Genomic DNA, 22,971 nt, shown 5'->3' with positions numbered 1-22,971 from the left:
AGCATGGGTTTCATGCTTGGGTCATTATTATATTAGTCAAAGTTCCCACTGTGGACTCCTAGGATTAATATTGGGTCAATAGAGTCATTGTACATTTAAAGAGACCCTTCTTGGGCTTTTGAATCATGTAAAGAGGTTTATTATTGAGTCAAATGTAATTAATGTAACCTCCACACCAAGTCGGCCTAAATGAGATCAAGTCGGCCTAAGGACACTAATTCGACCTCACTTGGAGCCTATAAATAGAAGGAAGTCAAATTCATTTGGAGCATCTCATCTCACGCTAGTTCGATATCTCTACGGAAGTTGGAGAAGCGCAAAGTGGGTCAAATACGTCTAAAGGAAGTCCGATTTGGGTCAAATTTAAGGAGAAGAAGAAATTCGAAGTTTTGGAGCTACTCTCTCTATGTTTTGTGCCCTAGTTTAGGAGATCGAAGTCTTCCAAGTGTTGATGCTGCCAGTTGATGCCGAATGTCGTAAGTCGTTGCATGGTGGAAGTTGCTAGGGTGAAAGTGCTTTTGCAAAGGGTTCGAAGATCTGGAAGGCTAACTTGGTGTGGAGGGAAGGTTTGGTCTCTGCCTAGGTTGAAGAGTCTCAAACAATACTATTGAAGGAAGTGAATATTTGACTAGTTTTTCCCCTCGAGGGAGGTTTTTGTCCTGGCATAGTGCCTACATCTTGTTTCTTTTGTTTTTGTGATCTTCATACACACATAATATGGCAATTTCTTGATGAAAGATAAGATAATAAAGAAGTAAAATAAGCCAACATAACTCACAAGTAGTTATCAAGAAAGAAGAATCAAACCCTAATCTACTCATATTGATTTCTCAACAGTATTTAATTTGTGAAGATTGCAATAGTGATTTAATCGTTATTTGTAGTAAAAAAAATTACAGAAGACAAATAATCTCTAATAGATAGAATATTAAATTCCAGTTTATTGCAATCGTGGAAATTTCACATGGTACCACAGCATATCAGATCAGAGAAGCTCTAGAGCGAGATTTGTGAAGTTGAGAAGGAGATTTGAAGCATAGAAAATCAGATCTACATAGGCCAAGCCCGGTAGTGTGAATTGCGGAGGCAGCTTTTTGATTTCCAGTCCAGGATAGTTATCTAGAGGAAAAGCAAATTGTCTCAGTAGCAAGCAGCAAACAATGAGGCTGCCAGAAAGGGTTTCCGAAGGCAGATTAGATATTCGAAGAGCAGATCTTGCGCAAAGGGTTTGCAGCATAAGGTTTTGCAGTAGCATATCTGCACAGCGCAAGGAAGTGAAAGCACACGAGGGTTTCATTTCACCAGTATTCTCAGAGTCAAAGAAAGGTCGATTTATCTGTGGAAAAGGAGGCCGAAGCAAGCAGATTGAATAGCCAGTTTACCCAATTCGCAAATTTGAAGCAGTAATTCCATTTCAAATTACCAGATCCATTTGCCGGAGGAAGTGCAAGTAGCTTTGGAGGACAAAGGGAGGCAATTTATTTGTCGGAACGAACTTTTGGAAACGTCTTCAATTGTCAGTGCGAGTAGCAGGCAGAGGGTGTGAATCTGTAGAAGGAGGTCAAGTTAGTTTTTGCAAATAAAACCTAGTGCTTCTAGATCAATTTTCCAGTTGGAGAAGTGACGGTTCTCTAGTTTATTGAGTTTCGCAGAATTTTCCAAAAATGGTCACAGCATGTTTGAGAGATCAAGACAGGTTAGATGCAACCTGTGACTTTGGCATCTGGAAGGCCAAGATTTGTTCTTTTTGGACGAGCACGACCTAAAGGAGTTTTCTACGGCAGTAATAGCTATACCAACAGAGCCCATCCAGTTTCATGACTACAAGAGGGATAATGCCAAGCTGAAGAGGATGATCCTCGACGATGTTCAAGATCAAATAGTCCAGCATATCGCAGAAAATACTACAGTGAAGGAGATGTGGGATGCCATAGTCAAGCTATACAAGGATCCTTATGAGAACCAGAAGATGATTCTCAAGGGGAAGTTGAGGAGGGTCAAGATGAACAAGGGAGAGAACATAACATCCTATCTCACTAGGATTCAAGGTGTCAGAGATGAACTTGCAATAGTTGGAGAAAATTCAGTTGATGGCGAGCTTATGCAGTTAACTCTCAACAGGTTTTCCAAGGAATGTTGAATGTTCGTCCAGGTGATCTCTGGGCGTGACAAGCTTCCAGATTGGGAATGCCTGTGGAGTGACTTCACTCAGGAAGAGTTGAGGCTTAGCCTTGTCGATGGCACCACCAACAGCAGTGTAAAGGGGCTAAAGGTACAAAAGGAGGAGGAGAACGTCGCTCTTGTAAGGAAGGGAAAATCGAAGAAGGGTCCCAACCAGGGGCAAGACTCAAAAGGAGAGAAGAAGAAGAAAGATATGTTGAAGGTCAAGTGCTTCGGATGTGGTGATCTTGGTCACTATGTCAACGAGTGTCCGAAAAGGAAGAACGACAAGAAGGGGAAGTAGACAACAACTTCTACAGAGATAGAGGATTTGTCCACTAGATTGGAGGATGAATTCGCATTGATAGCAACAGTACCTCCAGGAGGAGGAGTATAACACTCTAGTATGTCACATTGGGCAAGGTCTGAGGGAGGAGTAGCAAGGAGATCTAGATCTAGCCAAGGAGTGCTTGATCAGTTGATCAAATCAAGTTGTTGTGGACGAGATTCCTTAGTTGGACCAGTAACTTTGCTTCAGCAGCCAAAGTATTGTAGTAGCAAGAGGATCGAAAGGTCAGCAAAGGTGCAGCCAGATACTTGAGAGATAGTGCAAATCCAGTTGCAGTGGAAATAAGGCGCAGTCAGACACTCGAGAGATAGTTACAGAGCCAGTTGCAGTGACTCTGTAGATTAGTGAGAGACTGAGACTCACTCTTGCAGTGGTGGCAATAGGGTATAGGCAACTTAGTGGCATCAGGAATGTGAGATCAGAGTAGAATAGTGGCAACACAGGATGGTTCAACTACAGCATGTGGCAGGTGAATCAAAGATTGTCTACAGCATGGATCAGTCCAACTACAACTTGTTCCCACAGACCAGCAGGTGGCTAATATACTCACGAAGGCCTTGGGTATGGCAAAGTTTTTCTAATTCAGGCAGCACAGGGGTATAGTGGACAACACATTCCTCGCTAAGAGGTTGTTAGTTGTTGTTTGGGGTAGCATTGAATAGGTGTTCTAATATCTATGGTGTCTAAGAGGTTAAGAAACACGAGATCTCCAAAAACCCAAAAATAGTTTTGCGAGAAAAGACTTGGAGACACCTCAATTAAATTAATTAGCCATAATTAAATATTTCCTAAGTCTAACTTAGGAAAACTGGCTCATTACAGTGAATTAATTGAGGGAGTTCGATTTTGCTCTAAAGATTTCTGGAAAAGTTGATTGACATAGTCAAGATGATGTTAGTCATCGGTTGAGATGTGATCATGGTTGTTGAGACTCCAACGAGAGATTATCAGAGCCAGTTGAAGGGTTTCGAGATGACACAATAATAATTCAAGTAGTTCGACTTACCCAATTGCAATATTCAGCAACAGTGCAGTTGAAGCTAGGGAAGCAGCAAAGGGCAGGGGAGCAACAGAGATTTCAAAGCAGGATTCTAGAGGAGATTTCCTCAGTATTTTCCAATGTCTAGGAGATAGGAAGAGGAGATCAAATTATCTGCAGAGGATTTTGTATTCAGCCAATGCGAGTAGCCAATTGACAATACGAGTGGTAGAGGAGATAGTTCAATGAGCCAGAGGCCATATCTATCATCCGGAGGCAGAGAAGTGGGCCTAGAGCAGTCCAGAAGGCAAGAGGACATGTTGGACGGTGAATCCAGAGGCTGAACGAATTTTCGGAGCTAGGAAAGCGCATTTTCCGAAGGTAGTTCAAATAGCTTGAAAAGTGTGCGTTGCGTGGAGAGGGCCAGATCAAGTAGCAGAGGGAGATAGTAAGTCTCTAGATTATTTTTCCAACGAAGATCAGTATTTGTTGGAAGTTCACTAGTGAAAGGCAACCAATTGTAATTTCTCCTAAATTCTTGAATAATAATAAAACCCTCATCTACTGCATTGGTTTTCCCTTCGTGGTTTTTCCAAGGACAATTGTCCAAAAATAATGGTGTCATACTTTCATGTGTGTGTGTGCATTATTTTCTCAGTTCTAATTTTTATCTTCTGCGGCGTATTTAATTTGTGAAGATTGCAAAAGTGATTTAATCGTTATTTGTTGTAAAATAAATTACAGAAGACAAATAATCTCAAGTAGACGGAAGATTAAATTCCAGTTTATTTGCAATCATGGAAATTTCACATTGATTCCACACATTGTTGAGTTGACGATTGCCAAACATATGTTAGAAAAAGGAGTACCAAAGACAAGTGTTCCTAACACTTGGTGTCTAGCCTAGGAAAGAGTGACCCCCTTTACTTAACTTTATGGAAATAAAGTTAAAGTGAGTTTATAAAGTATAAAGTGATAAAGTGACTTTAAGAGAAATAAAGTCATAAAGTGACCTTATAAACATAAAGTCATAAAGGACCTTTTGAGTAATTAATTAAAAGGGGACTAAGGGGAAAAGGTGTCACATGGATCAATAAGAGACTAGATCCTCACCTTTGATCTAATTGCCTAAGATCTAATCTCAACCATTAGATATCAGGGCTACATCTAGAAAACAAAACACATCTTTGCTCAAATCAATCCTCTCTACTACTTCAGCTTCGAGTAGAGCAAGGGTATTTATGGAATTGTCTATAATGTTATGCTTTGTAGATGCCACAAGGTTGTGATGAGAGGGGAACAAAGCATTAGAAAGGAGTGCAACAAATGGGTTTCTCAAGGTGATGGTCACATTGGAGAGGGGAGGTCATGGAGTGATCAAAACCCTGAGAGTATACCTGAGGAGGTAAAGTATAATTAATGAGGGGCTCTTCCTTGACATTATACTTGGGCTCATGGTTACTTGAGATCATATGACAATGGGTGAGGGGAACACTCGATGAAGACTCAAAATGATGAACAATAGAAAAGGGCAAAGGGTAAGGTGAAGTCTCAACGAGATCCTTTTCCTAAAAGTCCAAATCTAGAGGCTCAAGTGATTTGAATATACTCCCAGAATTATAAGGAAGGTTGGTATGAGCAAGAGCCTTATCAATCATATCATTGCTGGTACCAAAGATAGGGTCTTCCCAAAAAGGAGAATCAATCATCCCCAATTGCTCCTTTTCATGCAAGGGAAAATGATAATTCTCCTTCCCAAAGGTATCGATGGATATGTCCTCATAAATAATGCCTGGGAGAAAGGGAGGACCAATCTCAACCTCATCCTCCTTGTCGGTGTCATAAACGGGAGCACAATCAAATTAAGGACCAACAATTTTTCATTTCTCTTTTCGATATGGAAATAATATTCAATGTCATCCGTTAAGGGGCGAATGGGACCACCTTCCTCAAGGTTCTCAAAAGGAGAATCATTGGGAGTACTATCCTTGAGAAAGGTAAGGTTAGTCTCAACTTCACTTTCCATAGACTCATTTTTCTCAACACACATGTTCTCAAAGTCATTCGGTTCGTCATGTGGACCTAACGAAGATTGATCATCACCTAGATTACCAAAGCTTTCACCAACCCCCCTTTCCAAGGTCTTGTCACATGTAACGAGAGGAGGGTTCTCTTCAGACACTAAAGGGGAACCTCAAACGGCTTCCACACCTTTACCAAGACTTTTTTCAAGGTTATTCCTTTCATCACGTAGCTTTGCCTCAAAGGGGTATCTACGAGCCATCCATTCTTCATGAGGGGTGCCACCCCATCTTTCTAAGAAGACATCTTCAAAATATTCATAATCAATGGCAATCTCATGGGGGAGGCTATCATACCAATCTTTAGCTTGGCCTACAAATGATAAGGCCAACAATCTCATGATTGTGTCCTCATTTTCAATCCCTGTCAAGGCTAAAGCCCAAGAGAATTCGTCAAGATGGACATTGGGATCTTGATTAGGACTTCCTTTGAATTTAGGCATCCAACCTCTCATCCATTTCTTGATTTCAGGGTGCTCTAGAGCTTCTTCAGGACTAAGGTCATCATAGGGAGAAGGAGGGAGCTCGAAATGGTCCATTTCTTAGGATTTTTACACATTAGAATTGAAAATGGAGTCATCAGGGTGAATGTAGGTGCCTTGATAGATGCTTGCTTCACCCTACAAGCATTAACTTTGAATTTGAATGAAGAACTAGGGCTTCATTCTTCCAATGGAGTCGCCAATAATAATATGTCAATATGTCATATGGGGTACAAAACAAATGTTTTGTGTCCCCGACAATGGCACCAAAATGTTACCGTTCAAACTAGCAAGGGGCCTAAAAAGGACTCCTAAAGGGCAATTGCTAGATCAAACAGAAACGATGGAGGCTTAGCCCACTGTCACCTCAGCTAAGACTCCCTACTCTACGGACTTTTGTCGATGGGAGGAGACCTGGTATATAGAAGGCCACTTGTAAAGGATGAATCAACCAATGGATGTGAAGTGACCCTAATAATCCTTTTCCTAGAAGGGTTTTAAGGATAGAGCTTACTTGCTTTTTAAGCAAGGTACAAAGATTTCTAGAATGAGTGAGGGTTAGGTTAGAGGAATATACCTATGAAGGAGTTTCCCAATTCTAAAATCCTTATCGGACTTTTCTTCCCAAATGGTTCTTGAAGATTTGACTTTTCAAAAGTGTGGGACCACACAGGGCCAATTGGACCCAGCCTAGGTCAAGGGGGAAAATATAGCAACCAATGATGTTCTTAATCCAGACAAGGAGGGGGAAAGGATCAAAACAACAATTTTCACTTGAAGATGTCAAATTGATCCTATGAGGCACTAGCCTTGGGAGCACTAGCGAAAAGTTTGATCTCAGAGCTAGGGCTTGGGCCATCTCACGACTCCACTATTGGAATAGCTTCACAAATGGAGGAGGCCTTGAGGACACATCGTAGGAGAGGCTAGGAGATCGAACTTTTTCTTGGGCTACTTTGTTGGGAAAATGATGCCCTAAGTGACCCAACTTGGCTAGACCTAGAAGAGATAGGGAAAGGGGAAGAAATATATTCTTTGAGTGATCACCTATTGGAGGATCAGTGCCTTAATCCTTGGGGAGAATGTAGTCCAGGATAATGATGAGAAAGGACCTTATGTTTCGGAACTTAGTCAAGGAGGCCTTAAGGACTTCTTCGCTCAACCTTTAGGGCAAGAGGAAGAGACCTCGAAACTTTAATACTTCACTTGTCAAAGGAGATGGCTTATCAAGATCAATTCCCCAATCGGATTATCCCTAGCAGATTTCATTCACATACATGGCCCAAACATTGAGAGATGCTATAAAGAAACGATAATTCCACAAATTTGCAATTATGCAATGCAGTAATTAGCCCTATTATAGCGAAAATCCCATTCAATACCAGTGACAAAAGTAAAACAAGAATAGCATTAAAAGTGTGTACTTACATGTAATAAAACATATCCAACCATCAACATTTGACAATAAACAAGATCCAAGATAAAAATACTCCAATATAAACATCAAAATTCATCCATTCTCCAATTCTTCATCCCAGAAAAAGTGTGAAATTCTCTAAAGAGAAGAGAGATCCAATCCAAAGTGATGATGAGAAAGTGAACTCATCTCACTTGTATTTATACACTAATTAGGAGTTCGAAATAGTCTATTAGGCCTACAGAAGCCCCAAAAATAGAATAATGTGCTAATAACCTAAATTTTGGTGACAAGCCCACCAAACTAGCTCATAAATGAAATAATAAGCCTCTTAAGAGGTCAAGTGATAAACAATACATGTCGTAGGGCCCTCCAAGAGGCTTGATGAGGTCCATAGGTGCCATAATGAAGAATAAGACCCTCAAAAGTGATGGACAAGGGGGTGGCCCCTTGTTCTCCAAACAATAAATCTGTGGTGCTCCCAATGGATGTCCAGCCACATTAATAACCTCATGGGTCTCCAAATGAGTCGAAGATGTTTGAAGATCATTTGTAAAGGCTTCGATGATGGTGTAGGTGATGCCACATCATCCTACAAGTCCTGGGTCAGCTGCCAAGTGCATGGTGTGATAGTGGGGCTGGCTACGCAAAGGGGAACCAGGCGCACCTTCCTTGTTCAATAGGTGAATCTCGAGCAATATTTGAACATCCTTGGGGGTCCATGGAGTGTTGTCTACTGCTGTGGAGGCCCATGGCTCTCAACACACACCCTACATGTGCCAATGTATCCCTCTAGAGGGTTAGGACCCTGTATAGGAAGACCAAACCCAAGATGGAGACCATCTATAATCTTGCATAAGATCCCATGCGCCTCCTAGCCTTCCAGTACAAGTCATCAAAGAAATCGAGTAATAGAGCTTAAAAACTATGGACTACAGGTGGGGACTTCATAATGGCATGCCCTTCCATAATGGGCTTCGGGATGTGCTAATGTCTCCAAACTCCAAATCGGATTAACTAAGTATTTTATTAGGTGATTTCTACTTCTAAAGGGGATAATGTGTCCAAGGTACATCCCTTAAAAGGTGGTGGTATGAAATAAAGAGGTGAATAGAGTAGGGATGAGAAGGGGCAGCCCTGGGCCACATGCTAGGGTACAAGGGTAGTTAATAAAAGGGAAACCCACACTTGCGTATATAATGTTTAGGAGGGAGCAATCGTGGTACATGAGGTGCATCAGCCTTGATTTTTCCACCCTTCTTTATATGCCTTCTGCATTTTTATGATTTCTCTTTAATTAACTGCTCGGAGCTCAAAGGGTAAGAGCATGATGTGTGAGATATAGCAGTGGATACCCCCTTTTAAGGTAGGGTGGTTCATTTCTCACCAGGGGTTGGGACAATCATGGGTTCCTATATGATGAAGGAGGCTCATAGAACCTGTAGGAACCAGGGTGATGGCCATGATGATGGGGTAGAGCTAATGTATTGCCTTTTGCCCATGTGCTAAATGTGTTTGTCCTGGCCATCTTTTGCACTTTGTGGTACATTTTGTGGTACATTTTCCTGTTGAATGTGGTCAATTATGCTTTTACTTTGTTTTAGCTGTATCAACCTTCGAGGAATCATTCCAGGCTTGACCGAAGGTGTTGGCAAGGGGAAGGGGAGAACTAGCCCTATGTGGACCCAATGGAGAAATGTGGACCCAAGTGAAAGAAATGATGAAGGGGGTGATAATCAGTGGAAAGGGGGTAATATATGCGGATGAGGGAGCGTAACCACACAACCAAAACCAAGGTTTCCCGTGAAATACCATCCCTAAGGCCAAATGGTCAATAAAAAAGATCCCGCGGGACTAGAATCCAAGGTTAGTATCCAAAAGGGGTCTAGGGGGCAAGATCACAGACCTAGCCCACTCTTTCCACCGAATCCCCCCATTAATCCATGCCCAGAAGTGTCCATGATAAACAAACTATAATACTCAATGTCCAAATGAAAAGGCATACCTTTAGGTTCAAGAGGCCCACCTTCAAACATATGATCATGGCAGATGGGTGAGGGACCACACATTTAGCTCAGGTGGCGGAGAAATGGCACAATGAGCGCTGCAAGCGGCTGATGGTTGCCAGCTGAGAACCATCTTGGAGAAAAAAAAATCTCTTGGGGATATCACCCACAAAATAGTGGGTAACAAGGCCAAGGAGGCCTTGCTAGTGATGAGTCTAACTTGTTGGCATATCTCTGGCATGGGAAGTGTTTTCATGGTTTCTCTAGCTAGGATTCTGGAAGCTTGGAGAATTGTATCAGCTTGTAATAAGCTGTGAGTATGTACATGGCCTTCATTTCTTCTTTCTTTCTTTAAACACGCATGAAGCTTTCAACTGTTCAAATTTGTGTTATTTCAGATTTGATTACCAGCTATCATTGTCTTCATGATTTGGTAACTTCCAGCACTTGTATGTCTTGCTGATTTGACATAAGTTAAATCTAACATTGCTAAGGGTTTTAACGTTGATCTTAAAATTATATGACAAATTTACTGGTGTAATAAAATGAATTTCAAATCTCGTTTGTGCTTGAAAAGATTGCTCTGGGGAGATGAAATTTGCTGGCATGAGTTTGGTTTCTTTTCTCTTGGCTTGCATATTGTCTTTGGGTTGTGAAATTTGTCTGCTGTTGCTGCTGTGAATTTATACTTCAGTTCAGTCTTAACACTGCAAATTCACAGGGACAAGATCAAGGAAACCTCCTTGGGAGGTGAAATTTCTGAATTTGCAATAAAAGGTCTAATTAATGAGATTTCTATAACACATGCCATGCAAATTCCAAGTGCAATGATGCGAAGCATTTGAAAGCTATAATTCCCATATAATAAGGGTCACTTGTTCTAATTTTATGCAGAATTCTCTGTATTCAAATGTTTTAGAAGTGGACCAGCTCATCCTTCCAGAAATGCCCACATTTTGCTTCACATTACTGTTCCTATTCCTTACACTTAAAATAGGTCTAGAGCACACTTCAGTATGTTGCCTGTGGGTAAATGAAATCAGCAGATACTTATAAAAGTAGGTAAATTTGTTAGTGTCAACAGGTGACCAAAAGCAGATAATTGGACAGGGAGAGATACAACAAATCCAACCAAATGTGGAGGCACCAGGTTTCTGGATGCAGAGAGGGAAAGTTAGAATCACCTTCTGCCCAATTATTTGAAGACCAGATGCAAAGCTTTCAAGACGTGCAGATCCATTTCTTTCTCTCTGCAAATATTCCTATAAATAGCAAAACAAAAACATCTAAGAGTGTATTCCAGGGTTAAAATTATATGAAGAAAACAAGATAATTGTTGGGACTTGAAGAAAACTTGTCAAAGAACTCACCACAAGGTCAAATTGAGTTCCCTTAACAAATGCAACCAGCTTGGAAAGCTCTTTTCCGGACATCAAATAGCTGGCATGGTTTTCTAGTATGCTTTTCACTGAAGCAATATGAGCACTCAATTCTTTATTTGAGGCACTGGTGAAAATGAATATTTTGTTAGTATAAATTGAAAGAATCCTCAAATGACCTGTCCAAGGTCAAAGCTATACTCTAAATTAATGCAAACATCAAATGTTAATGTGAGAAATCTTAATATTAACGGAAGAATATAAGCTCACAGAAACCTAACATAGTCCATTTCCAAAATCATGAGCATCAGATGTAGAGCTATGAATACCATTTCAAATCAACTGCTTGCTTCTGGGAGGTTGGTCGAAAAATAAATGAACCAAGTAATTTCTGGGGCATTTTTTCAGTTTCTGTTGTTGTAAGTTCATAATCTCTTCCTGATCGCAGTAAGAACCTAACCTGTAAATTCAAAATGAAAAGACTCCTGAATGAATGTCCCCAAAACCTCAGAAATAGTTCTCACGAGAAGAAAATACTTGGGAGGTATATACCAGTTCTCCTGCCAGATCATACATTGATTCATCCAGAGTCGCCTACAACTCAAAGTGGAACAAGATGAATAAGAAGTATATAAATAGAAGCAATATGCAAAAGCACACAACAATCGTTCCCAGATTCAGTAAAAGCAGACACATTCTCCATTGTCATCAATATAAAAAACAATGAAAGGTGACAAAAAGTGCTTTCGGGGTTAATTGTCTATTTTCAATAAAACAATATTCTGGAATTTTCAGTTAATAGATGTTAAAATAAATATAAGGAAGAGCATGCGGTTTACCTGTAGTAAGCGCAAAGCACTATACTGACTCACTGCAGGACCTTCCAGCTTAGCAATTACCTGTGACAGTCAAAACAAAATAAGCTTGATGAGAATGGAAATTTCAATATCGAAACTATGTTCACAACAAACATGTTCCACTACAAAAAAACATAAACATAAAACGAAGTAAATATAATTTCAGGAAAAGACTATAATTATTTACAGTATTTAAGTCAATAAATTCATTGACACTTTTCCAAGAGCGTCAACCCCAGAAATACAGAAATTTAGGATTAGGTAAAATTTCCATTCTAAAAAGATGTTTTATCCAATTGTTTTATTTTACAGTATTACCATTATCATTTGGAAAATGTTTCCTAGAAGGGAGCCTTTCTATCATATTCAAGTCATATAATATAAGACAAAGAGCCACATTCTGGAATTATCAAATTTAAATATGCAACTACCTTAAAGGAATTAGATAATTATCTTGCTACATGCCTCCTTATTTAAATTTTAGGCATTATCAAAGCTATCCTATCTGGATTTTGTGGCATTACCCAATATTGAGAGCAATAATAACCTTGCTCTTGCACCTCTAGATGCCACAAATGCTTCCAAAGAAAACACAGACTCTAGGAATAAAAACTCCATATGCAACTCGAATTTAATTCAAATGCCAAGCATTGCATTGAATGTTGCAGCAATTGTGCTCCACAAATGGGACAAAGCAGGACCTCCCAGAGTTTGTGATTACAGGGCTAGATTATGTTACCACTCAAAATTGTCCCCTGTGAAATCAACCTCAATGGGTTCTGAATGGACAGTTTAGGGACACTTTCAGTCACCAACACAGTACCCCTCACTCCAGATCAATACGCGCACATTCAAGGTGGGTACCCCTATCAGATATGCATTTAAATCTTCAAAATAAATAACACTAAGACCTCAAGCCAGGAGTAACTCCATGAATGTATTGTTGATTTTCATTAAGATAGTATATGACTATATAGAAAGAGAGGGAGACAATTGGGTTTCATCTACCAATGTCTCCTCGCCTTCCAACTTCTCTTAGTTTGCTATTTACAATATTTACATAGGATTCCTAATCCCAAAGATTAGGTCTTCAACATTCCCCCCCTTAATCTGAAGGGATGTTAGTGAGTCCAAGCATCATTCTGAATCTTTCAAATTTTTCCCTTCCAAGCACTTTGGTGAAGATGTCTGCAATTTGCTTTGTGGATTGTTTTGGCCTCAACATGATGTCGAATCAGATGGTATTTTGTATTGATATGCTTCGTTCAATAATGGAACTTTGGGTTCTTGGCCAACTTTATTGCAGAAGTGTCGTCAATCAAAAGAGGAGTTGAATGTACTTGTTTTTCTTGCAAATCTTCCTGAATTTTCCTGAGCCACACAATTTTCTTTGTTGCTTCAGTTGCTGCCACATATTCTGTGTCAGATGTGGAATCTGTTGGAACTGATTGTTTGTGTGACCTCCAAGAGACAACTCCTGATCCAAGACTCATAACATAACCTGAAGTAGATACTCCAATTTCTTTATCTCCAACGAAATATGAATCAGTGTATCCAATCATGCAGAAGTCATCCACCTGTGTATACTTGAATCCAAAGTCTTGAGTTCCCTTCGAGTACTTTAGAACTCTTTTTGCAGCAAACCAATGACCCTCACAAGGTTTTTGCATAAACCTAGAGAGAGTTTCAATAGAAAATTATACGTCTGGTCTAGTAGTAGTCAAGTAGTTGAGACTTCCTACGAGTTGTCTATACTTTGTTGCATCCTCAAATTCTTTTCCTTCAGTGGATGTGAGCTTTAAGTTCTGTTCCATTGGAGTAGTCAAAGGATTGCACTCAACCATGTCAAACATGTTCAACAAATATCCAATGTACTTTTGAGAGAGGAATATAAACATCGGACGTTGGGTTACTTCAAAACCAAGATAGTAGTCAACATAGCCCAAATTTGTCATTTCAACACCTTTCCTCAGTTCCTTTTTTATGGATGCAATGTAGCTTTCATTGTTCCCTGTCATCAAAAGATCATCTACATACACCACAAGATATACAACTATTTTGCCAACTTTCTTGACAAACAAAGTTGCATCATCAAGATCATAATGTTTGAAATTGAATTTCAGAAGATGCTCAATCAATTTCTCGTACCAGGCTCACAGTGCTTTTTTGAGGCCATACAAGGATTTTACAAGCTTTCATACTTTGTGTCCCTGACCCTTCACAACGAATTCTTCTGGTTGGGACATAAAAACATTCTCTTTGAGATCTCCATTCAAGAAAGCGGATTTTACATCCATTTGATGGACTTTCCAATCGTTCTGAGTTGTCAAGGTGAAGAGTGTCTGGATGGTAGCCCATTTTGCTATGGGAGGAAAAGTTTTTCCTCATAATCGACCTCTTCCTTCTGTGCAAAACCTTTTGCCACAAGCCTGACTTTGTGCTTGTCAAGTGAGCCATCTGCTTTATACTTGTTCTTGAAGAACCACTTACAACCAATTGGTTTGGTTCCCAATGGAGAATCAACCAGCTTCCAAGTGCCATTCTTTATCAAAGCATCATATTCTTTCTGCATTGCTTCTTTCCATTCATCATGAGAAGCGGCTTCTTTAAAGGAATTTGGTTTGAAATTTGTAGACAAATTCAGTTCACAATCATAAGAAACATCCATATCAAAAGGTGAGTCAGAATCGTCTACATCACCTCTATTATGTCTAGTTGAGCTTCTTGTTCCTGTATTTCCAACCTTATCAGGACGAACACTTTCAAGTGTATTTGCCAACTTGTTGCACTCAAATTGTCAAAGTTCCAGGGAAGCGGAAGTACCAACTTTTTCAACCAGATCACATGTCAGCAATCCATGTGTCATGGTCATCCCATTCTGCAAGTTATATATTGTAAATGATCTTATTAAAACCTTGAGTATATGTAACAACCTAAGTAAACCTATAATTTGGTGACGAATTCCATCCTAAGAAGTTTTATAACCTCGCTGATTATCTATGTTTTTTTACACAACTAATCAGAGGAGTTTTTTCCCTCCAGCTTAAACCCCAAAGCTAGGGTGAAATTTATTGTCATATTATTAGTTGAGTCCTAGTGTTTTTAGTCGAGTCTAATGTAAAAGTGGTTTGGGAATAATTTAAGCTAATTGGCTTAATTATTTTATTACAAATCACTTGGTTTACTAGATCATATTGTGTCACAGATGGGTTATGTGTCTTGAGGGTCTAAAACAAATGTGTATTCCCTCTTTGGGTCTTGTTAATGAAAAATCCTATGTATTAGAGAGTTTGAAAAGTAATTAATCCCCTCATGTGTAAATTAATTAATTTTTCTGGCAAAATTAAATTAAATCCTAAGCCAGAAAATTAATTGATTAGAGTCAAATTAAATTGTCTTAGGAAAATAAATTCCCCAAATAGAAAAATTCGTGGGTCTTAAAAGAATCAATTTTTAAAGGTCCTCCACCAAGCGAATATTGTATATTTCAAGAAAATTTGGACTCTTGGACCTTGGTGGTTAAGTCAAAATCAATTTTTTGAGGAAATTAGCTCAAAATAATTAATTTTGAGCTAATTAAAACGGAATTAAATGATAAATTCGAAAATTCCTCAAAAATAAAAAAAATCAAAAGCCAAGATTAAAAGATTTTGAAGTGTTCATCAACGGCCAAGATTATTTTGACCGGGATCATAGAAGCTAGGCGTTTTTTTTTCCATTTGGAGGATTTATCTATAAATTAGAGAGTCAGTTGAGTCTCTAGTCATCTTGATCTCTGGCTAGAATTGTTGCTAAAGAATTTTGTAAATTATTGTCCTGCTAGGAACTATTTTTTCTACTATAATAAAACACTTTGGAGTGCGACTCGAGGTGTTCTTGTTCGTTGATCTGTGGTATGTATTGCCTACGGGCTTCCTATGTGGTGTTTTATATTATTATTTTGAGATAATGCATAGTGTTTGCAGGTACTCAATTCTTGGTCTCCAAGTTCACAGACCGTGGGCAAGGGTTACTTTGTTTGGATCGTTGGTTTTTATATGGTGGATTGAAACTTCGCTAGGGCTATAGTGACCAATAATTCTTCTGAAGCGTTTTAGCCATTCTTTCAAGGAAAAAATATTATAAAAATTTATTTTCTCAAAATCTATTTTAAAACCCTTGTATAATTTGTAAAATAATTTTGTAATATTAATTGTAAATTATTTTTCTAACTTGGTTTGGGATTATTTTATTCATTTTGTATATATTTGGGGTTTGGATGTTGTAAATTTTATTTTTGCGGGTTAGATCAAGGAATCAAGTGGAAGAAGAGCTAGATCTAGACCCTTGAGGATAAGATCTAGTCTCTTGGAATTTTTTGCAAGCTTTCCACGGAAGAATTTTCAGAAAATCAAAGCCCTGAAGCATAGAAATTTTTGGAGCAATGATTTCAAACCTTTCAGGGCTCCTAGCCCCAGTTTTTCCTTCCTAAGCCTCAGCGTTGGCCTTTCTCCCTCCATCGTATTGGTTTCTAGCCTTCCCAGGGCTAGTCGTGACCCTTATGGGTTGCGGCTTCCCTTCTTTACCCTAGCCGCAGGCCTAAAAGGCCTTGCAGCCTCCTCTTTTCCTCTCGGCCTCCCCTCTCTCGGCCTCCTTCCCTCTCAACCTTCCTCCTCAGCCCTCTTCTCCCTCTCTCCCTAAGCTGCAACCCTCTAGGAGCTTGTAGCTCCCTTTCCTTGGCCTTTAGGCCATAGGCCATAGGCCTTAGGGCTCTTCCTAGGCCTTTAAGCCCTCCATACCCCCAACGCTAGCCTCATTGTGCATAGCATTGTCTCTTTGAGGCCCTATTCTTCACTTTGGGCCCCGATCTATCATCCTAGCCCTTTTATCCCCGAAAATTCGCCTCTCTTAGCCTTGTTCTCCATTTTCTTGGCCTTTTTGCCTTAAATTGACCTAAAACCCTAATTTGAAGTTTTATGGCTAAATATTTTGTGGTTTCGCAAGCTTAGGGTCTCAAAATTTATATTTTTCAAGCGGAAACGTCATCCCAAAATTTGAACGAATTTCAACCATGGGATCTTCAAGGCCTTGGTTCTAGGGTTTGACCTCCAAACCCTTATTTTGCTTCAATTTTGCTACAGCAGTCAAATCATTAATATTGAAGCCCTAAAATCACATTTTAATTGGTCAAAATCAATTAGAATTGGTCATACCACATTTCATAGGGAGTCTTGTTTTTTATAGCATTAGATGGACACCTATTCTTTATATACACAGAACATAGAACTGCATTAGCCAGAGACATCAGTTTAACATTCTTGAAAAACATCATGGAACGTACCATATTTAAGATTGTCCTATTCATTCTTTCAGCTACTTCGTTCTATTGGGGATTATAAGGCATGGTTGTTTGATGTTTGATCCCATGTTTGCAAAGATAGTTTTCAAATTCATTTGATGTGTATTATTTTCCATTATCAATGCGAATAGATCCAATATGAGAATGTGCATCATTTTCAATCCATGCATGAAAGTTCTTGAATGTTTCAAAAAAGCTTCAGATTTGTTCTTCAAGAAATAAACCCAACACATTCGGGTGTAGTCATCAATAAATGTCATCATATATTTATTACAATTTGTGGAAGGAACAGGCATTGAGCCACATAAATCAAAATGAATGAGTTCAAGTTCTCTGTGTTTTAGAATGAGAATCATGAAAAGACTGTTTGTTGTGCTTTCCTAGAATACAAGCATCACATTGCTTAAGTTTCCTAGGAATAGTAGGCAAACTAGTAGCAACATTTTTCTTCAACAAACAGAGGTTGTCATAGTTCAAGTGTCCAAATCTAGCATGCCATAAAAGACTTGATGGAAATGTACCTTCATCATAATGAGAATTGTATGAAAATTTTCGTGCACAAGAAGAGGTTCCTTGTAGCTTCAAAAGTCTTTATATTTCTATCTCAATCATGACAAGTGAGTGATTTGATGCTTTTCTGACCTCAACTTTGCCATCAAATATGTGAATAGAGTGTCCTTGCTGGCGGATGTGGACCAAAGATAGCAAGTTTCTCCTCAACTCTGGGAGGTATAGAATATCATGTAGAAGAAAGTCTGGAAGAACAGGTAGTTTGAGCCTAATGGTGCCAAGCCCTGATGGCTTGAGTTTTGACTTGTCTGCAAAGTATACTACTCCATCAACATTGTTAGTGAATTCTTCAAAGAAATATCTCTTGAAAGTCGTGTGGCAAGTTGCCCCTGAATCAAGCAACCAAGCATCTTTCCATGAAGCAAGCGAAGAATTGAATTAAGTCTTTAGTTACTCCAATGTTGCAATGTGCGACAACATAATGGGCAGACTCGGGTGTTTTTCCTTTCCCTTTGTCAGGTGTTTTACCTTTTCCTTCATTTATTTCCTGCTCAATTTTGTCCCAAGGCAGCTTACATGTGGAATAATCATGTCCATCTATATTACATTGTATGCAATGAAGATCAGACCTTTCTCCTTGGAAATGTTTGCCCCCCCTGCCTCTAAAATTTTTCTTCCTCTTCCTCTTCGGCATCATCTTCCTCTAGAAGAATCTTGTCCTTGTTTCTTCTCTTTCTTTGCAAGGCACACAACTTCTTCAGTAGACTAAGGAGGTGTCTTCTTCCCAAAAGCCTTATCTCTTTCAGCAAACTTTTTCTCAAGGGAGTTAAAGGTGATCTCCTTAAGGTTGCCACTTGCTCGCAATGACTCAAGATAATGTGAATAGGTGGGATATAGTGTCTTGACATAGGTTGTGAGAGGAACATCCATTTCAACACCGGTGGCCTTTATGTCATGCATAATGGATCTTACTTCTGATGTTAAGGCAAGAGGGTCATCATTTTTCAATTGAAGATTGAACAACTTAATCATCAATTGAACAACTTCAAGGTCGGAATGTGAATCATACAATTCCTTCCACTTCTTTAAGGCTTCAAAGGCATTTGAAAATGGTGAAATATGTTGACTCACCTCTTCATTTACTGACATTGCAATCAAGGCATACGCCTTGTTGTTCTTGTTCTCCCAAATGAAAAGCTCCTTGTCTGAAGTGGGCTTTTCCAATGCATTGTCTCCTTCTCCGTCACAAATTATTTTCCACGGCTCATTAAAAATAAGGGTGTGTTTTATCTTCCTAGACCACTCCGGACAGTTCTCTTTGCCAGTGAGAACTACTCCCACTATGGAGATTAAAGAATGCATTATATAGTCTGATCTGGCCTCAAAATTATTATAATACTTGCAACAATAGATTGATGTCTTTGTAATAAAAATGACTGGCTATTTTGAAGTCTGATCTGAACATTACAAGTCTGATCTATAGCTTCCAAACAGTCTCATAATCATTGGCAATCATTGGAAAGTTGAATGCTTTGATTTTCTATCTTGTCTATAGCATCTAGCATCATTTCTTGATTGCTGATATAAAATTACAGACCTCTGAAAACAAGGTTGCAGTGATAATAAATCACACATAAGTCTCTAAAATTGGTTAAGAATTTTTTATAATTCATAATTATTCATGGTTGAAGTGATTTGGGCTTAATTTTGGTCATTAGCATGCTATTTACACAAGTGCTCTAATCAAGTTGATAAAGTGTTTGATAAGTTTGGCTAATTGTTCTAACTGACTTTGTGATCTCATTGCTACTATCATTGTTGGATAAGTAGACACATTGATCATTGTTGCATTGGTTATCTCTTGTGGATCAAGATTAATCAAAGTTGGCATATTGGTGATTCATTGTTATTTAGCATTGATCTTGTCTTATATATCATTTGAGCAAATTGTCTATTGTCATGATTAAAGATCATTTGTAATTAAGTACTTAAGTAATTAAGTGATCTCACCTTAAGAGCACTCATCCATCTCTTGCACTTGCATACTAAGATTAGTATCTTGCATTAATTAATTTACTTCCAAACCACCTTTCTCATCTAGGTTTAGGAGCCTAGCATCTCTTTAGTGGTTAACATGGTGACCTTGCAATCGTTAGAACCACAGTCTTTGCAGCGCTAGAGGCATCAGGGGGTTAGAACTTAGAACCCCAGGGGAGATATCGTTAACCAAGCCTCACTTTGCTTCCCCCCAGTTTCTCTCTCACAATCTACTCTAGAGACTAGCTTAAAAACAGTTAAGAGGAAGGATACATTTAGAGTAGGCATCTAACTAAAATACACCAAGATTCTACATCTCACCTAGATTGTAGGATTTTCATATCATATAGTATAGCAGAGCATCTCCAAGCAGCAACTGTTCATTCGGTCATTTGGTATATAATTGATATCAAGCAAGTAATTGACTCCATAAGGCACTGGTCTCACATAATAATCTAATCTAATTTTTAAAACTTGTTAAATCAACCAAATGGTTGGGCCATTCAGTTGTGTCTCCTGGACTTTTTGGTTACCAACAAGTCTTGCATTCTCACATTTCATAGGGACTATCCCCCATAGCCTGCTTTTGCGAGGCAGCTAGAGCAGAGAGGGAAAGGCTAAGAGTGACAACCCCCACCCTAAGTCGCTGCACCGTGCCTGTACAATTTGAGCGACAACAACCCTAACTGTTGCCCCCATTGATTTCTCAACATCTTGTACTTCTTTCCAGTTCAATTGATAAATTTGTATGTAAACCATGCATAACAAAGCTTGTTGAGCAAAATCTCTTGCATACTAATGTTTATGATGTGATCGTATTTCATGTTTGTATTGTTGCTCTGAATATCTAAATGAATTTAACCAATTGTGTGAACATTAAAGGAAATACTGCTTCACCCCCCTCTTAGTATTTTCAACAGAAGACACCCAAAGTGTATGATCAGGTTGGGTCTTGCAGCTTTATGGAAATCATATTTTTCCTAATTTGATCAAGTTTTTGTGTACCCTTTGGGGAAATGTGCATGTAGTTCAAATTTTAGATGAATTACAGAAGTTGCTATTTTTTATCAAATTTTGTGTTAGAAACTATTTTCTTAGCAATTTCACACGATGATTAGATAATTGAGCAGAGCCAGCATTCAGTTTTATCGATGCTTCAAGTCTAGCTAATTCCTAGGCCATGGATTTTGGTCTATTTTGAGCATGCTGATTCAACTTTTGGATACCTAATATAATGTACAATAGCAGTGTCATATTTGAAGCCATTCTAAGCACTTTTTCCATTGCTATATTTTACTCACCCCTCTCTAAGAGCCACTTACTAATTTAGAATTTGCTTTATTTAGCATAAAAGGTGATTACTAATTATAAGGTTGTTGAGTACTATTTTTAATAACCTTCACTCCTTATTTTTATCCATAAACGGTTGATTTTCTAGTGCTAAATAAACAAACACAATTTTCTGCAACTGATAATTACTTTCAATGATATATGATAGTATTTTAACACAGTCCAGAATATCATTAAGCAATTACACTCAGAAAATTCAAGAGTAAATGCAATGAAACACTAAAGATCACAGTAGAAAAAACTTTGGAGCAAGAACAATGACAACATCAAACATTGCCTAGTAGAATGGAAAGTTCTCGACAATGCTAAAAGGTGTGCCACTACATAAAAGCACCTCCCCACAAAGTTATTTGCTTCATCCTTCTCCTTTCTTGTAACCACTGTTATGATGGAAGGTTGTGTCCCATTTCCTCGTCTTGGAAGTTGGAACAAAAAACGATGAGGTCCTTATGGAGGGTGAACCAATGGAGACCTTCTAATTGTTTCCCAACTCATATTTTACTATGTTTCTAGAGGTTTTAGCTACTCCTCCAATTGCAACTTCAATTTGGAGAGACGCTTTGTCTTCCTTTTTCTTATAATTTTCATAAATAGTTTTGTTCTAAAATATGGTAGCCATGGTTGGTATTTTCATCATGAAGAAAATTGAAAAATCTAATTTTTTATTTTTGCCTCCAAATCTTCAGGTCATCCTCATATTATTTTAGGTCAATTGTGCCCGTAAGAGGTACCCATTCAACCCCCTTCAAAAGTCTATATAAAGTAGAGCCTTCCTCCTCATTTTACACATCAATTTTATTTTAATTTTCTTTGATCCAGCAAATTCCAGGAGAAAAAAGGAGGGCCGAAAATCTGAAATAGGGATGGCACTTGGCTTGGCATTTATCTTGTTCTTGGTTACTGGTTTGGCTATTATCTTGCTATGGTTATTTTTGATGTATTAATGAATCTGGAACTCTCTCTCTCTCATTAGGAAAGAATTTTATGGGTTTTCCATTTTCGGGTTTCACCCTAGCCTCGGCCCTAAAATTTTTGTCTCTTGTCTAATTGTTTCATAGTTATCTTTACTACTCTTTCATGTTTTACAGTTGAAATTTTCTTTTGTGTAATTGCTTAATGATACTAAATGTCATTAATGCTAGCTAATTATTAGAAGTAGTTACCTATTGAAGTAAATTATTGTTTCTAGTAATGTTAAATTCTTAAAGTAAAAGTGACATTCTCCTTTATTTTTTATTTCCATCCTTTTACTTAAATTTTTAACATTATCATGAAATGACTCAGGATGTTTGAGAGTGGTTCCAACCTCATCAGAATTCATATGGAGAAAACAGAATTTCACATCCCATTCAAAATTCAGCAAACTCAGGATCAAACTTCACATCCCATTCAAAATTCAGAAAATTCAGGATCAATGGGATTGTGGTGTTTCATTGGATTATATCATGTATGAGGGCATGTGATTGGCATTTAATCAAGAGCAACAAGCCCTATATGTACCCCAATGTTGGTGTTATTGATTGTTGAACTCCTTTGTCATGGCCTTAGCAATTATGTACCCTTCACTCAAGTCAAAATCATTGATCAGGCATGTTAAGCTTTCTCTACCATATTATAAGGCTTGGATTAAGTTGTTTGATCAAAATTAGGCAATGTTGACTAAAATCCCTATAGAATTGAAGTAGAGGCAAAGGCTAGACAAGAGAAGAGGAATCTAGATTGTAGATGGTTGATGCTGGAATAATTAATCATTGATGTACAATGGATGCCATATCTATCTTGATTTATGTAAAAATATGCATGTTTTCATGTCTTCTACAACTAATTTGGTATTTTAGATGTTATTTTAATATAAATGCAAATATATATATATATATAGTAGACGCTTCGCTTCCTAGATTTTTGGAAAATGACGCTTCTGCGTCCTCGCTTCCAAAAAACATCCCCGTTTCGTCCCCGCTTCGCGCAACATTGGATCTATCATCCACGACCTTCAAGCAAAGGTTTGGATCGGCTTCACTCCTAG

At 38.5% G+C, this 22,971-nt stretch overlaps 1 protein-coding gene across 1 annotated transcript in view; it reads right to left on the bottom strand.

Moving 5' to 3' along the window:
- The window catches only part of LOC149254455 (uncharacterized), a 352,448-nt gene that overhangs the window by 52,318 nt on the left and 277,159 nt on the right, over window positions 1-22,971 (bottom strand). Inside the window, 5 exon segments of the mRNA XM_089460161.1 lie at window positions 10,659-10,736; window positions 10,845-10,980; window positions 11,183-11,313; window positions 11,406-11,447; window positions 11,693-11,752. Coding sequence (XP_089316287.1) covers window positions 10,659-10,736; window positions 10,845-10,980; window positions 11,183-11,313; window positions 11,406-11,447; window positions 11,693-11,752 — 447 coding nt within the window.

Source organism: Pinus tabuliformis, chromosome 7, assembly GCF_031772625.1.
Source record: "Pinus tabuliformis cultivar Carrire ecotype Pingquan chromosome 7, CPIR1, whole genome shotgun sequence".
Taxonomy (NCBI): domain Eukaryota; kingdom Viridiplantae; phylum Streptophyta; class Pinopsida; order Pinales; family Pinaceae; genus Pinus; species Pinus tabuliformis.
This window is presented reverse-complemented; position numbering and strand designations above follow the sequence as displayed.